This window comes from Nerophis ophidion, linkage group LG27 (genome assembly GCF_033978795.1).
Source record: "Nerophis ophidion isolate RoL-2023_Sa linkage group LG27, RoL_Noph_v1.0, whole genome shotgun sequence".
NCBI lineage: Eukaryota > Metazoa > Chordata > Actinopteri > Syngnathiformes > Syngnathidae > Nerophis > Nerophis ophidion.
In genome coordinates, this window is record NC_084637.1 from 14610478 (window position 1) to 14627977 (window position 17500).

The window sequence follows — 17500 nt, forward strand, 5'->3', positions numbered from 1 at the left end:
TGGCCAGGTCTTCCTTGGAAAAGAGATATTTGATCTCAATGGGATTTTACCTAGTTAAAAAAAGGCCAAATAAATAATAAATAACTTATTCCATAAATATATATATATACTGTATGTGTGTATATATACATATACACATATATATGTGTGTATATATATATATATATAAAATAAATATTTATATTCAGTTCAATATATATATATATATATATATATATATATATCTCTGTGTGGAGTTTGCATGTTCTCCCCGTGAATGCGTGGGTTCCCTCCGGGTACTCCGGCTTCCTCCCACCTCCAAAGACATGCACCTGGGGATAGGTTGATTGGCAACACTAAATTGGCCCTAGTGTGTGAATGTGATTGTTGTCTGTCTATCTGTGTTGGCCCTGCGATGAGGTGGCGACTTGTCCAGGGTGTACCCCGCCTTCCGCCCGATTGTAGCTGAGATAGGCGCCAGCGCCCCCGGCGACCCCAAAAGGGAATAAGCGGTAGAAAATGGATGGATGGATATATATATATATGTGTGTGTGTGTGTGTGTGTGTGTGTTAAGTAGGCTCCAGCACCCCCCGCAACCCTGAAAGGGACAAGCGGTAGAAAATGGATGGATGGAAGTATCCATTGTAATTCTGACCTCAAAAAGCACACGATTGTGCTTTTTGAGCAAACAAAAATTGGAAAACAAATTCTGTATTGATGTTTTACTCATTTCAAACCACACTTTGAAGTAGAAACTATATGGCGGTGAAAGCACATACTTAGAGCCCACTGTGCTTTTTTTATTTTTTAAGTTGTACTAATAATTGTTTAGAATTACATAAAGAATCAGCACCGTCTATTTTATTGTCCGCTATCTTCTCTGTTTCTCCAAAAGTGTCAGACATTATCTGTGTATGTTTTACTCTTGAAAAGTGTTTGTCCATTTTAAACATTCATTCATGGCTCAACACATTTACCCCAGCACATTAAAAAAAATGGTGAACTGTTGGAGCAATTGGTAGCACTCATTTTTGTTAATAGATTAGATTAGATTAGATCGATTAGATAGTACTTTATTTATTCCTTCAGGAGAGTTCCCTCAGGAAAATAAACATTTTCAGCACAATCCCTTTCAAGTAATAATATATTACTTGTATGTATAATAATATATTATATATATATAATAAATAACAGACGAGAGATCATCATCACACTTCAACATCAGCATTGCATATTAAAATCAGTTCTTAATTGTCTTACCCTGAAAAGGTTGATAATGCACTGAGAGGCATCATTCACCCACCACTAATGGTCAGCCTGACAATTCACCGGGAAACAATCTACATGTTAATAACTCTGCTTCCTAGAGAAATATATTATGTTTATGATAATTGCTGTGAATAATGAAAATGACACCCAGGTCACTTCATGAATTAGTCACAGTGCCATCCAATAGAAACAGGAAATGACAAAAAAAAAAAAAAAAATAGCATTGTGAACCCAGAGTTGGGCTTAAAGTTGTATTTATATATTGTAAAAATCTTCACAAAAGAGTGTGAATAAAAATGTTATGTTTTTTTTTAATTTTTATATTGGTGTTTTATTTTTATTATTATCATGCTCAAGAAATTAAAGGCAAAATCACACAATGATTTCCAAAAAATAATCCTCAGTATGAACCAATAGAAATGCTTCCCTACGTGTCTCTTGTCTGAAGACAAACCATAGAAAAGCCGCTGATTGCTATATCATTAATATTAGAATGATCAAAAAAATGTTAGTTTGTCTCGACGGCGCCCCCTACTGAGAATGCTGAGGTGCCTCACAGTGAGCGTGGAGGTCAACGCAATGGGACAGCTAGCTAAACTTGGTGAAAGGAAACTAAACTACAGTCCCCAAAAGTAATTTGTAATAACTCACTTGTCGTAATGCAGGGGTCGGCAAACTTTTACCACTCAAAAAGCCATTTTGACCCGTTTCACAAAATAAAGAAGACATTGGGGAGCCGCAACCATTCTCGCGAATATCTGCTGGTGGTCATGCTGACAACAATAATAAGGGCATGCCAAGAAGCCATTGTCTTAGACGCCTTCTACAACATGTATAAACTGCTTGGCGGTCCAGCAAATTGTTGTATGTGGCTTCCGCAGATACACGTACACGACTGCAAGGCATACTGGGTGATACAGTTTACACTGACGGTTGTGATATAAACAACTTTAACACTCGTACTAATATGCACCACACTGTGAACCCACACCAAACAAGAATGACAAACACATTTTGGGAGAACATCCTCACAGTAACACAACATAAACGCAACACAACAAATACCCAGAATCCTTTTCATCCATGACTCCCCTGACTATATTTTACACCCCCGCCCACCTCAAATGACGCACGGACGGGGGGGGGGGGGTGTTTGGTGCTAGCGGTGTGTATAATATAGTCATGAATAGTCGTGGATGCAGGGGATTTTGGGTATTTGTTGTGTTGCGTTTATGTTGTGTTACTGAAAGGATGTTCTCCCGAAATGTGTTTGTCATTCTTGTTTGTTGTGGGTTCACAGTGTGGTGCATGTTAGTAAGAGTGTTAAAGTTGTTTATATCACAACTGTATCACCCAGTATGCCTTGCAGTCGTGTACGTGTATCTGCGGAAGCCACATACAACATGTCGCTGGACTGGCAAGGATGCGTCCGGTCGGCACGCAGATAGCGTTGCGTGAAAGGCAGGCGCGATGACATGTTGTAGAGGACGTTAATGCTAAAACCATCACGGCATGCCCTCAATGTGGTAGTCCGAGAGAAAATCGGAAAACGTTGACCCCAGATGATGTCCGGGAGAGGCACCAAAATCCGGAATCCCCCCGTAACAGTCTAGGAGGTCGGCGATTATGCAGCTGAGCCGCATCAGAGATGCCAAAGCCGCGGGTTGCCGACCCCTGTCCTAATGGAATGAGGAGAAATGTATTATTAGATTTAATATTCTCCTGTGTCATGCAACCATGCATTTCTGTGGTGATGCCAATTGTAAATGGAAGCCCAAAGCCCGCAATTACATTACGTTACACCCCACAAAATCTGTAGTCAAATTGTCCAAATGTAGTTGTCTGTCCCATTACGTCCTCTTTTTACAGAGTTGCATTTAAGCCCGTCAGAAAGAGAAGTAGTGAGCATGCAGCTCTCGTTTTTTTGCAGCGCATTCTTTGCTTTTTCTCGCCTCCATTGCCTTGTGGTCTGATGGTGCCGCCTTTGCCTCATGAAGGCTAGGGGAGGGAATAGAAACATTAGTTAAAACGTGTCGGAGGGGCGAGGCTGTATGGCTCTGATACAGTAAACATTCCCAAACATACACATGCACAAGTTATCTTCAAATGAGTGGTAAAATGCAATCTTTAGAGTGTGCCTGTATTAGAGGCATTACGATACATGCTAAACATGCTCCAAGCTGCTACATGATCTCACATTTGCATCCTTTTTGCATGCGGACATGTGGTATGACGACAACATGCCACTTGGGATGGGTGCCAAATTTATTACTTTTAAAAGGCATTTTGTCCAAGAACCGATTCACACATAATAATTAAACGCTAATAGATTTCAATACCTTTGTTGTACATGAGTTCACGTCACCAGCTCAAGCACTTGGTCGTATTTACAGTATATTCGACTCAGCCGGACTGCTTTCAGGCGATGGTGCAATTTTCCATGCCAAAAGGGCAAGCACACCTGATATACACTGCTAAAAAGTAAAGGTCTACGTGTTAAAATAATTTACAGTATCTAAACAAAAGAAAAACCTGGCAATTTCAACTTCATTGCAAATACTTTTCCTCAAGGCGAAGGCGGTTGCCTTTGCCACTCCGCCGCTTTCTTTTGTGTTTTGTCTTGTATTACTGTTGCAAGTCTCGTGGTTTCTGTTTTGTAACTTGTATATTGTAATAAGCTAAAAAGGTAAAGCAACAATGATTGTCACACACACACTAGGTGTGGCGATATCATTAACTGCTTTTGACCCATCAACCCTTGATCCCCCCCTGGGAGGTGAGGGGAGCAGTGAGCAGCAGCAGTGGCTGCACCCGGGAATAATTTTTGGTGATTTAACCCCCAATTCCAACCCTTGATGCTGAGTGCCAAGCAGGAAGGTAATGGGTCCCATTTTTATAGTCTTTGGTAGGACCCCGCAGGGGTTTGAACTCAACCTACCGATTTCAGGATCTTATTGTGGCTAGTCTTTGATCGACATTTCATTACTTTTCCTTCTCCACCCACATATACCTTTTCCCACCTTTTACGGGACGCGGCCCATCACCGTACCTGTTCAGTCTACCCTGTCTACCCACAATGTATGTCTGCTCTTGAACGGGTCTGTGCTGAAAATGTAATTATGTTGTAGGGGAACTGCACGTTTTTTTAAAATTTGCCTAGGGTTCTCCATCATTATGAGGGGCAAGACGACAATTTTTTTTTTTTTTACCCATTCTAACTCATAATTAAAAGTAAACAATAGCCAGCTTGGAACAGAGTCAAATGGAGGCCCTCTGTTCCGCCCATAAATCGTTCTAAAAACCATCCAAAAAGCTCCCAAAATACTAAATTTATATTTCATGACTTGAATATTAACCAAGTATTAGCGATATTGTTATCATAAGCGCTAACGCAGATTAACTATTTTTGGCATCGCCGTGATCAGAGGGAGCTAACAGCTTGTGCTGAGCTGTATTGAAATCAGCGGCTACAGTGAGCTGCTTTCACCCCTCGGATTTCGTAAGTTTATTATAAATCATAAACAATGCCTCTCATGTGGATAGTAGGACATAATCTGACGAGTTGGTTAACTTTGGCATCCAATTCCGACCCTGTGAATGGCGAGAGAGACACAAAAAGACGCTTGGTTCAATCCACCTTTTTAGTCGCGAGGATTATGAGTCATTCTTCATCTAAATGGGAATTTATCGGCACCTAATGATGGCAGACATTGTCCAGTAAGTGATGTCTCTAAACACGCAAGGGGCAGGCGTGAGCCAAAGAGGAATTCCCTGTGCTTTCCCTGTCAGGCGCAGAGAAGATCAAAGGGCTGTAACAAAGGCACATAAAAAAATACCAATATTGTGGTAATGTCTCAAATATATATAGCGCTTTCTAAAATATACCGGTATTAAGTACCTTTGACAATTTGTTTCTCCTCTGTGTGTTTAGTATTTCCTGTGCTTAGTTCCTGTCAGCACTCTTATTTTGGTTCAGCTTCCTGTTTGTCTCCCTGAGTGCTTTGTTTCCCCTCAGCTGTGGCTGATTGGCACCTGGCCACACCTGATGTCAATCAGCCAGCTCCTATTTTACCTGCTTTGTTCCTCCAGTCAGGGCTGGATTATTGTCATGTCGATGTCGCTCTTGTCGTTGCTACCTGTCGTGTTTTGTCAATGCAGCGTTGCGGTAAGCTTTATTTGATTGCGGTTTTTAGCTTACTGCCTTTTGTTCCCTGCTTCCAAGTTTGTTTTCATAATTAATGTACAACTTCTGTTTTTCTGCTCGAGACCTGCTAGCTTCCACGCTAGGCCTTTTTGTGTTTGCTAGCTTACATGTTAAGCTCCGTTTATTTTCTAGTTTCCATGCTAGCTCTTTTTGTTTGTTATTCACCCATGTGCGCGCTTTTTGTTTGTATCCTTTGTTTGTTCTCTGTCTTAGTGTTATAAATTATTATTTTTTTTCCTGTTTAATGCCTGCCTCAGTCTCTGCATCTTGGGGTTCGACAACAACAAACTTTGACAACAGTGTGTATATATAAAACCTTAATGGAAGTGTTTGGAAGTTTTTTGGAGCGCTTTATAGACAAACTAGAGCGGCTCTCGTAGGCATTATTGTAAGCAGACTTTTAAACGCATTTATTCAATAGTTAGAATGCATAAAAAAATAAAAACATGTTGTCTTACATAGGGTTTGTGAATGATAGACAAAATTCCCCTTTAAGTGCAATGACAATTAAGTGCTATCGTGTCCTAATTCCGGTCTACGGCAACAGAGCTCAAACAAACTGAAATGAATACATGCTTGCAAATGAGACTTAGAAGTGTAAGAAAGCAAGTTATAATAACCGGACAGTAATTATCGGCTCAATGTTGAATGGTGTGGAGAATGCATATACTTTTATAGTGTTCTTTCTTTATCCATAATCATGTTTAGCTAATATTTTCGTATGTGTGCACTTTGTTTTTTACCTTATGATCGTTAGTAAACGCTGTGTTTCACCTTGAAGGCTGGAATGTCTACTGGGAGTATGATGTACTCCTTTTTTGTGGAGGAGGCCTTATCGGCTTATAACAAAAAGGCTGTATTTCTTTCTGGGCAGGACGGGCTGTTTTCGAACTAAACAAGCTGTCTTTTTCTGTTCGATTTTTAAACCGCTTCTTGCTGATGCTATTGACGCATTGTGAGGGCTGGTCTCCTAAAGCTTTAGTAAAACTTGGTGATATTACTATTCTGTCTTAGTGATCCTTCTTACTCAACATATATGTCATCCGAAATAACTTGGGATTGACCAGTGTGTTTTATTCCCTGAGAGGAACAATTGTACATTAAATATGTGGTTTTTTTTCATTAAACAAGTTAACATTTACTATCATGTGAACACAAAAAAGCACCTCATATTGGTACAGTATTGGTTTTAGAGTGATTGGTAACCATCCCTACATGCCATACAAACACAGATACACCACAAAAGCACATTAAAAAGAAAAGGTCTCACAAGTCCACACAGTATTAATGTCCTGGTACAAAACCAAGGCAGTTGAGTCAGTCTAGCAGATTGCTTATACATTAAATGTATTATTTAGTCTAGACCAGGGGTGTCAAACGTACAGCCCGCGGGCTGAACAGTTTTATCCGGCCCGCGGGATGAGTATAACAATTGGTCGACATTTTTGAATGAAATAAACTGCTGTTCTGAATGTGTCCACTGGATGTCGCAATAGCAATGTTTTTGTATCTTTGTAGATCAGGGGTCTCAAACGTACGGCCCGCGAACAGTTTTATCTGGCCCGCGGGATGAGTGTAACAACTGGTCGACATTTTTGAATGAAATAAACTGCTGTTTTAAATGTGTCCACTGGATGTCGCAGTAGCAATTTTTTGTATCTTTGTGGATGATGCTAAGTATGTAAAAAAATACAAATAAACCACGTTAGTGCACCAGTCGTGGAAAATGAGCAAAGTACATAAATAACTTGCTGTAATTAGATTTTGATATTTTTTATTTTTATAGATTGAAAAATAACACCAATGAGTTGACTGATGAACATTATCACATAATTTATTCAGAAAGTATAAATAACAACAAATAAAAATATAACACAAACATGTAAATGTAAAAAAAACCCAACAGCGTTATGATTTGTACATTTTCAGAATGTGCTTATTCTATTTTCAAACAAACAAAACAATCTGAAGTTGTCTTTATTTTGAAGTTATCAAGCCATGATTTTACCAGTCCGGTCCATTTGAGAGTAGATTTTTCTCCATGTGGCCCCCCATCTAAAATGTGTTTGACACCCCTGATCTAAACAAATAACAGAGCATATGACGCCAAAACGGCAATAGCAACATAAATACAATATTATCATATAAATTATTGAGAAAGTATAAATAACGACAAAAAAAAAGATAGCGTAGAATTAACCGCAACATGTACTGTAAGTGTAAATAACCCTGACAAAATTATGATTTGTAAATTTTCAGAATGTGCTTGTTCTATTTTCAAACAAAGAAAACAATCTGAAGTTGTCTTTATTTTTAAGTTATCGTGCCGTGAATTTACCAGTCCGCCCCACTAGGGAGTAGATTTTTCTCCATGTGGCCCCCCATCTAAATTGAGTTTGACACCCCTGGTCTAGACATTTGTGGCTGAGTAAGTCATAAATATGATATTTTTCTCAATTTTTATCCATTAGCCCACGCACACAGAACAAAAGCACAACAGTGTTATATTAAGTCTCACATTTGCAGCCTGCACTTTTTGAACTAGTCCCACTAAAACGGATTTGTAAATGTGGCCTTCTTTTATAAGGAACGAAAAGCAGACTGGGAGTTAAAGCAGGTTTCAAAGGCTGTAACAGTTATCTGGCGGGGAAATGAAAATATAATGTTGGAGCAAAATGAGTTTTTTTCTTCAGGAACAATGGAACAGCATCATCAAACCGGAACTAAAAGAATTCATTGGGGCAGGTTGTTTATTTGCATTCATTGTAATTCCTGCAAAAAGAGTGTTTCTTCCTCAAACTGTTCTTTTTCTTTAACGATCAGGGTGAAAGTGGGAAAGGGGAGGTTAAAACGGGTGAGGGTGGTCAGTGCGGAGATCTAAACGGGAGGGAGTGGGGGCAGCAAACATGGCTGCCATATCGTCTCAAGGCAGCAAGTCACATTGTTGCTCACCTCCTAAAACTTGCCTGATGCGGCGGCTCCTGAGGATGAGGAGTATGAGCGAGAGCATGATTTGGCGGGGGATGAGGAGGAAGAGGTGGCGGATGCTGCGGCAGGTGAGGGAGAGGGCGGAGGAGCGGCTGAGCGTTCTTAAGTCGGGGGAGGGTATGTTGGAGGGGGGAGTGAGGAGGCGCCGATCGGCCTCCATGTCCTACCTCCTCCACCTCCTGTCCCTCTTCCTCGCTTGCATGACTCGCGGTGGGAGGGCTGACGAATCGGAGAGCGGACTGGCTAGGAAAGCGGGCCAAGCGTTGATCTGACTGGCTGCCTGGTTTTGACTACACACAAACATAGAGAGGCGGGTCGGGGGCGGGGGTGGGGGGGATAACCGCATGATAAGCAAAGCAGCAATTGTGTCGTCTTTGGTCGTGGTTGCTGCCCACATGAGCATGCTGGAGTTCACTTCTTTAGCATACACACAGGAATACGGATGTTTTAACCACTTAAAACAGATGGAAATAAGCTGTTTTCTTGTAACTGAATGACATCTGTGGATGATGAGCAGCTTTCTAAACATAATGGATGATTACACGGCGTGAGTAGGGATGGGTACAGATTTTGGTCGGTACTACCAGGTATCAATATATGTAAAATCAAACAGACAGTACCGTATTTCCTTAAATTGCCGCCGGGTATGTAGTATGCACCTGCCTAGAATTACTGCCGGGTCAAACTCGTTTCGCAAAATAATTAGCGCATGCTTAGCATTACCGCCGGCTCAGGATTAACGCCGGGTCAAACTCGTTTCGCAAAATATTATATTTATTAGCGCATGTCTAGAATTTCTGCCGGGTCAAACTCGTTTCGCAAAATAATTAGAATATGCCTAGAATTTTGCCGGGTCAAACTCGTCACGTCACGAGTGACACTTCACCTGTCATCATTTTCAAAATGGAGGAGGCTGATTTCAATAATTTGAAATCGCATTAAGGGAAGAAGATTGAGAGCTATTCAGTAGGATTTAAGGTCCAAGCTATTGAATATGCTAAAAAGAACAGTAAGCAGCCATGTTTTATTAATATACCGTAGCTGCGTGTGTCAAATATGAGTTATTAAATGACTCCCGCCTCCTGGTGGTAGAGGGCGCTAATGATCCTTCTTGCGACTACTCGGCTGCAGAAGAAGTGACAACAAGCAGCAAGAGTGAGCAGCGATCGTTTATTTTTTCCTCTCGCTTGCACTTTTAACATGGAGGATTACATATCTAAAATAAAACAGTTTTCTAAACTGGACTTTCAATCGAAGCAGGAGGTAATAAAGGAAGATCTCCATCGAGACAGAGAGACTTTTAAAACTGAAGAAAGATAAGGAAGACTTATATAAACAAGTTATCGATGCTTTTGATCAGAACGAGCTGTGCGTGGATTTCATTTATAAGTAAAGGTAAGACCATAATAACGCTTTTTTTTTATTAAGTGTGCTTTTCACGATGGTATCCTTACATCACACTCAAATTTATAAGCGCATGCCTAAAGTAACCGCCAGAGTGAGAAGAGGTTTTCAAATAATTAGCGCATGCTTGCCTTTACCGCATGACTTTGGTAAATGCCGGAGGGAGAAGAGGTTTTAAATTAATTAGCGCCCCGGCGGCAAATCAAGGAAATACTGTATATTAATATTATGTCATATTTCTATACCTTTGTTGCTCGTGACATCACGTCCGGTAAGGAAACAATCACCTAAGCAACACTGCTTCTAGGTAGTGTTCAATGCCAACAAAGCAAGTATGCCTGATAGAAAACACTCAAACATTAGGTCAGGCTCCAGTTTTTCAAAATAAGCTAGCTCAATACTAATTTACAATGGGTTTGCCGTAAACATGCTACTGATTAGCGTTACAACTAAAATGCACGTTGCATAAAAAAAACAGATGGTGTGTAATAAGTTCAATACTTACAGAACTAACACTCTGAAGGGGGCAACATAGGACTAAACTGGCACATTCAGCTTCACGACAAAGGAAACTTCCCAGCTGCCATTTAACCTTTTGGACAGGGGTGTCAAACTCAGTTTAGATCAGAGGCCACATGGAGAAAAATCTACTCCTAAGTGGGTCGGAGTGGTAAAATCACGGCACAATAACTTAAAAATAAAGACAACTTCAGATTAAAAAAAAAAAAATTAAATATAGAACAAGCGCATTCAGAAATTGTACAAATCCATCCATCCATCCATTTTCTACCGCTTATTCCCTTTCGGGGTCGCGGGGGGCGCTGGCGCCTATCTCAGCTACAATCGGGCGGAAGGCGGGGTACACCCTGGACAAGTCGCCACCTCATCGCAGGGCCAACACAGATAGACAGACAACATTCACACTCACATTCACACACTAGGGCCAATTTTAGTGTTGCCAATCAACCTATCCCCAGGTGCATGTTTTTGGAAGTGGGAGGAAGCCGGAGTACCCGGAGGGAACCCACGCATTCACGGGGAGAACATACAAACTCCACACAGAAAGATCCCGAGGCTGGATTTGAACCCAGGACTGCAGGACCGTCGTATTGTGAGGCAGACGCACTAACCCCTCTTCCACCGTGAAGCCCCTGTACAAATCATTAAAAAAAAAAAAAAATGTACAAATCATAATTATTATTATTTTTTTTTTGACTTACATGTTGCGGTTAATAGTATTTTATCTTTATTTGTCGTAATTTATACTTTCTGAATAAATTATGTGAAAATGTTCATCAGTCAACTCATTGGTGTTAATTTTCTATCAAGATAAAAAAATAATGTCAAAACCAAATTACAGGATGTTATCTATGAAGTTTGTTCGTTTTCATCGACTGGTGCACTAACATCATGTAGTTTTAAAAAAAATTTTTTTTTTACATATGTAGCATCATCTACAACAGGGGTCACCAACCTTTTTGAAACCAAGAGCTACTTCTGATTAATGCAAAGGGCTACCAGTTTGATTTGCTATTTCTGCCAATTTATTTAAGAGCATACTTGCTCAATTTATCTTTAACTGTATGTTATTATTAATAATTAATGATATTTATCTTTGTGGAAACACTGATCATCTTAGTGATTTCTCACAATAAATATATATTTTTGATGACATGTTTTAAATAGTTTAAAATCTAATCTGCACTTTGTTAGAATATATAACAAATTGGACCAAGCTATATATCTAACAAAGATAAATAAATAAATGATAAATGGGTTGTACTTGTATAGCGATAAATCATTATTTCTTCTAGATTATCCAGAATTTTTTCTTTTAAAAGAAATTCAAAAGACTTTGAAATAAGATTTAAATTTGATTCTACAGATTTTTTAGATTTGCAGCATATTTTTTTTTAATTTTATTAATAAGTTTGAAGAAATATTTCACAATTATTTTTCTTTGAAAAAACAGAAGCTAAAATGTAGAATTAAATTAAAATGTATTTATTATTCTTTACAATAAAAAAAAATATTTACTTGAACATTGATTTAAATTGTCAGGAAAGAAGAGGAAGGAAATTAAAAGGTAAAAAGGTACATGTGTTTAAAAATCCTACAATCATTTTTAAGGTTGTATTTTTTCTCTAAAATTGTCTTTCTGAACGTTATAAGAAGCAAAGTAAAAAAAGAAATGAATTTATTTAAACAAGTGAAGACCAAGTCTTTAAAATATTTTCTTGGATTTTCAAATTCTATTTGAGTTTTGTCTCTCTTAGAATTAAAAATGTCAAGCAAAGCGAGACCAGCTTGCTAGTAAATAAATACAATTTAAAAAATAAAGGCAGCTCATTGGTAAGTGCTGCTATTTGAGCTATTTTTAGAACAGGCCAGCGGGCTACTCATTTGGTCCTTATGGGCTACCTGGTGCCCGCGGGCACTGCGTTCGTGACCCCTGATCTACAAAGATACAAAGAATTGCTATTGCAACATCTAGTGGACACAGTTCCTTACATTCAAAAATTTCGGCTCATTTTTATATTTAGCAAACTCATCCCGCGGGCCGGATAAAACCTGTTCGCGGGCTTGATCCAGCCCATGGGCCGTATGTTTGACACCCCTGCTCTTGGAATTGCATACAAATACAAAATATACTATATAATACTTGCAAATGAGTCTCAGAAATGTAATAAAAAAAACAAGATATAACAACTACACAGCACAGTTATCCTAATCAGCTCATTACAAATGGTACATTAAAACATTTATTATTAAAACATTTACAATTATTAACACACACAAGAGTATCCAAAACTGGTAATTAAGTACTGGCATCGTTTTTCAGGTACCAAAAATTGGTACCGTATGGGTTCAAATGTGAAAAGTACCCATCCCTATTCATGTGTAATGTTTTTAGGATGAAAACGAACACAACAAAAATATGAATAAACACAAAAAGTCCAAATAAAACCATTAATAGGGCCTGCCTTCATTTAAGTAGTTCCAAATTCCAAATTGTAAAACAATTAATGGAGTATATTGAACAGCAGCATTTTTTTCAATGTTTGAACAAATATTATAATAGTGTAATCTGTAACAGTGGTTCTCAACTGGTTTGGGTCCAGGACCTAATAAAAAAGTCAGTGCAGTTTAAATGTGATGCATTGCAAAAAAAAGTGTGCGCCAGCACAAATCAAGTTTACCAACATTTTAGGAACGATTCATTTTAATAAACAAACTAAATATAATCATAACGAAAAGCGTGTGTAAAAGTTTTCTGTTGTGCTGTCGCTAATGGTTAGTCTCTAAATACCAGTAAAGCAAACAGACAACATCTTCTCAATAAAAACTCCAGCTGAACACCATATCAGAGCCTTGGAAGTACTGTAAAACTAACGCACAGAAGTAAAGTGTAAGATACTCAATAATTTCTCTGTGACGTTGAACGTGAACGAAAAGCATTTCAACAAATCTGCGAGCATGATGCTAATTTACATTGAAAAGCTCATACACCTGCTAGCGATTAGCAGGTATATAATTGATCAAGTATGGGTTGAGGTTTTCCACACACTGTGTTAATGTACACTCCTTGGGTTGTGGTGGCAGATTTCCGCTTACTTGCGCGGCAAATACTTGAACGCTTGTTTTTTTTAAATTTAATAAATGCATGGTGCAAGAGTACTTAGTATACCGTATTTCCTCAAATTGCCGCCAGGTATATAATATGCGCCTGCCCAGAATTACTGCCGGGTCAAACCCGTTTCGCAATTTAATTAGTGCATGCTCAGGATTAACGCCGAGTCAAATTCGTTTCGCAAAATATTATTTTTATTAGCGCATGCCTAGAATTTCCTCCGGGTCAAACTCATCACGTCACGAGTAACACCTGACCTGTCATCATTTTCAAAGTGGAGGAGGCTGATTTCAATCATTCTAAATCGCATAAAGGAAAGAAGATTAAGAGCAATTCAGTAGGATTTAAGGTCCAAGCTATTGAATATGATAAAAAAGAACAGTAAGCCGTTATGTTTTATTAATATACCGTAGCTGCGTGTGTCAAATATGAGTCATTAAATGACTCCCGCCTCCTGGTGGTAGAGGGCGCTAATGATCCTTCTTGGGACTATTCGGCTGCAGAAGAAGTGACAACAACCAGCAAGCGTGAGCAACGATCGTTTGTTTTTTCTTCTCGCTTGCATTTTTAACATGGAGGATTACATATCTAAAATAAAACCGTTTTTTAAACTGGACTTTCAATCGAAGCAGGAGGTAATAAAGGAAGATCACCATCGAGACAGAGAGACTTTTAAAACTGAAGAAAGATAAAGAAGACTTCTATAAACAAGTTATCGATGCTTTTGATCAGAAGGAGCTGTGCATGGACTTCATTTATAAGTAAAGGTAAGACCACAACAACGTCTTTTTTATTAAATGTGCTTTTCGTGATGATATCCTTACATCACACTCAATTTTATAAGCGCAGGCCTAAATTTACCGCATGCCTTTGGTAAGCGCCAGAGTGAAAAGAGGTTTTAAAATAATTAGCGCATGCTTGCCTTTACCACATGCCTTTGGTAAGTACAGGAGTGAGAAGAGGTTTTAAATTAATTAGCGCCCCGGCGGCAATTCAAGGAAATACGGTATGAATTTGTGGGATTAAATAATGGAATGAATCTGTGAATAAATCAAACAATGTAATAGTATGATCCAGTTTAAGAAACTGCTCAAACTCAAAGTGTTTACAAAGTATAAAAAAGAAGAATCATGATAAACATTTTGAACTTATTGATAATCTTATTCATCTCACTATATGAAATACAACTTACCTTATTTATTATCTATTTATGTATTTTTGGGGAATTTTGTTATTTATAGAATAATTTGGGAACAAATTGAGAGCAGGTAGTGAACAAAAGTGTTAGCAATCGCTATACAATGGAAAAAGGGTATAGATGACATAAACTGTTTCTTCCTACTCTTTTTTGAACATGTTCAAAAGAGAAACTTGAAACTGTGACGTATCATGCTGTAATTGTATGCATGTTCGAAATAAACTTAAACCATAAGATACACCTCTCTTTGACTTTTAGTGTGTGCCTCTACTTGCTAAATATAGCAACCAAGTTGCTAGTCTGCTATGGCTTAGTCTCGAGCAAACCAGGTGCGTGGTTACGCCACACCTACAGTTATGCTACGCAGCCACACTTCCGTTCTCATTTGTGACTGGCTTTGACAAAGAAGTAAATACATTGGAAACAGTGACTCTTTTTTAAGATAGCAGGCTTTTTTAGCACTGATTAACTGGTCACCTGCTGAGAATTGACGCGGCTGTTTAAGGACAATGTGTTGTACAATTTCGGTACTGACGATACGGAAAAAAGCCGGTATTGATGTACTTTTTGCATGTACGTATCGACTTGTTATCGCAACCCTATTTGATACATATATATGCCATAATCAATCAATCAATTAATGTTTATTTATATAGCCCGACATCACAAGTGTCTCAAAGGGCTGCAGAAATCACAACGACATCCTCGGTAGAGCCCACATAAGGGCAAGGAAAAACTCACACCCAATGGGACGTCAAGTGACAGTGACAATGATGACTATGAGAAACCTTGGAGAGGACTGCATATGTGGGCTACCCCCCTGCCCCCCTAGGGGACCGAAAGCAATGGATGTCGAGTGGGTCTAACATGATATTGTGAAAGTCCAATCCATAGCGGATCTAACATAACGGTAAGATGGGTAATGCATTTGAATGAAAATCAGTTCAGAAAAGAGCAAGCTGATTTATTTTCAATATACAAGATACATGCACGCACAATTTGATTACTCACATGTTTGTTTTTTTGTTTGTTTTATTTTATTATTATTATTGTCTATGGTCTGTGCTTATGGTATGCTTGTAATGTGTAATTGTGGAGAGGTGGAGCCGACAGCGGGATAGGACAAATCATGGTCCTACCCAAGATGGCGGCCAGGAGGCGGAATATGCAGCGGAGCAGAGAGGCGGGGCGCGCTTGGAGCGACGCTGTGGCAATCCGAGTCAGGTGCGTAAATGACACACCTGCTCTCAATCCCTGCATCTTCTCCTGCAGCATAAAAGGGGAGAAGGAGGAGCGATCGGGGCAGAAGAAGGAGAAGAACCACCAGACGAACAAGACGAGCGAGCTGAGACAGAAGATGAGCCCCCGACGAAGACGGAGTCACCGGCGACCGAAAGGCCAGCCGAGTCGAGCAGCAGAGGAGGAAGCGCTGGAAATCGGCGCGACCGACTGTTACCCAAAATGGTTTATTGAAACAATAAACAACAGTCAAATCTCCTCAGCGATGTCCGTCCTCAATGGTCCATGCAACCCACACAATGATAACAGGAAGTCGTTCACAGTAATGTTTTGTGATTTATGTATTCTTTTGTATCATGGCCTGTTGAATGTTCACTAACGGATGAAAATTAGCTATTGTGCTAACTCCGGCATATTTACATTGTTGCTCTATGTTGATGAATATGCATTGTCCTAATTCAAATAAATAAATAAATACATCAGGGCGCTTTTAATGACAGAAAACTATAAACAAACTTTGTCTATGACAGCAAATTTCTATAGCATGACAGAACAGACAGAAGAAACAACACTGCAAAAGAAATCCCCTTCAGACGCACCAGTTGAGAATCACTGATCTAGAACACTTGAATTAATACACTATTTTTGTTCCTGTTTTTTTTTGTTCTTGAAGGCTAAAAATCAAAATTCAGGGTTAACTCCTGAAGTCACCAAATATGGTTCCTTGCCCGATAAATGACACAATGTGGTTGTGTTGCAACACATGCATCATGTGCAAACATGCAGATACCCTGCAGAACACACGATCACACTGTATGTTTGTGAGGAAGTTATGTATTCAGGCACAGGCTGACCATGTCACAAATCCACCGACCTTGATAAGAGGGTTGATGACGCCGACATTGGCGCTGGAGTTAAAGACCTTACTGAAGCCGGTCTCTCTGTTGACTAACTCCAGCTGGTAGAACTTCTTATCATCCTGTTGCACAAAACCAGAGTAACTACGCTACAATCTTGTCGCATATCACGAAAGCCGAGCGGCAGCACACTGTAGTGCTTTATTTCAGACATGTTTCACTTCACTCACCACCAGCTTTTTGACCAGAGCCTCCCTCTCCGTGACCATCTCACGGAGTTCTGCAATAAGATGCAGATCCTCGGGTCGGCTCTCTCTGTTCCTCAATTTCTCTTCGGTACCCTCCAGCCTGGAGGACGATACAGGAAGGAGCGAGAGTCAGTGATGGGAAGAAGGGGGAAATACGATAAATGGAATGATTCTTTGTATCCCGGTTCTTACAGTATTTGCAAAGCACAGATCTTGTCTTTGAGAACCTCCTGGGCCTTGTTGAAGTCAGCCAACATGATCTGAGCCTCTCTGTGATGCATCATGCTGAGCTCGCCCATTTCCCTCTCGTGCCTCTTCGCCAAGTCTTGTTCATGAGCCCTGCAGAATGGGAACAGAGAACCAAAACAGACATGGAACCGTTGAGTTTTAGTAAGTCCTCATACTAAAACAGATCATACAGATCATGAAGAAGAGATTGGTGCGCATGTGTTACCTAATCTGATGATTAGCTTCACTGCGCA

General features: G+C 39.5%; 1 protein-coding gene across 6 annotated transcripts in view; it reads right to left on the reverse strand.

Annotated features, from left to right (window-relative positions):
- LOC133544282 (protein FAM184A-like) overlaps window positions 1-17500 on the reverse strand; it is a 148682-nt gene that overhangs the window by 47809 nt on the left and 83373 nt on the right. For 3 of the 6 annotated variants that reach the window (XM_061889459.1, XM_061889461.1, XM_061889463.1), the window contains exons 19-22: window positions 17473-17500; window positions 17211-17357; window positions 17001-17118; window positions 16788-16892 (exon numbers count right to left, since the gene is read on the reverse strand). The exon at window positions 17473-17500 is cut by the window's right edge and continues 157 nt beyond it. In XM_061889459.1, coding sequence (XP_061745443.1) covers window positions 16788-16892; window positions 17001-17118; window positions 17211-17357; window positions 17473-17500 — 398 coding nt within the window. Of the gene's footprint in view, window positions 1-3154; window positions 3248-7261; window positions 8732-11953; window positions 16705-16787; window positions 16893-17000; window positions 17119-17210; window positions 17358-17472 lie in introns of those variants that run through there. The other 3 variants (XM_061889464.1, XM_061889458.1, XM_061889462.1) reach the window with 3 other exon arrangements.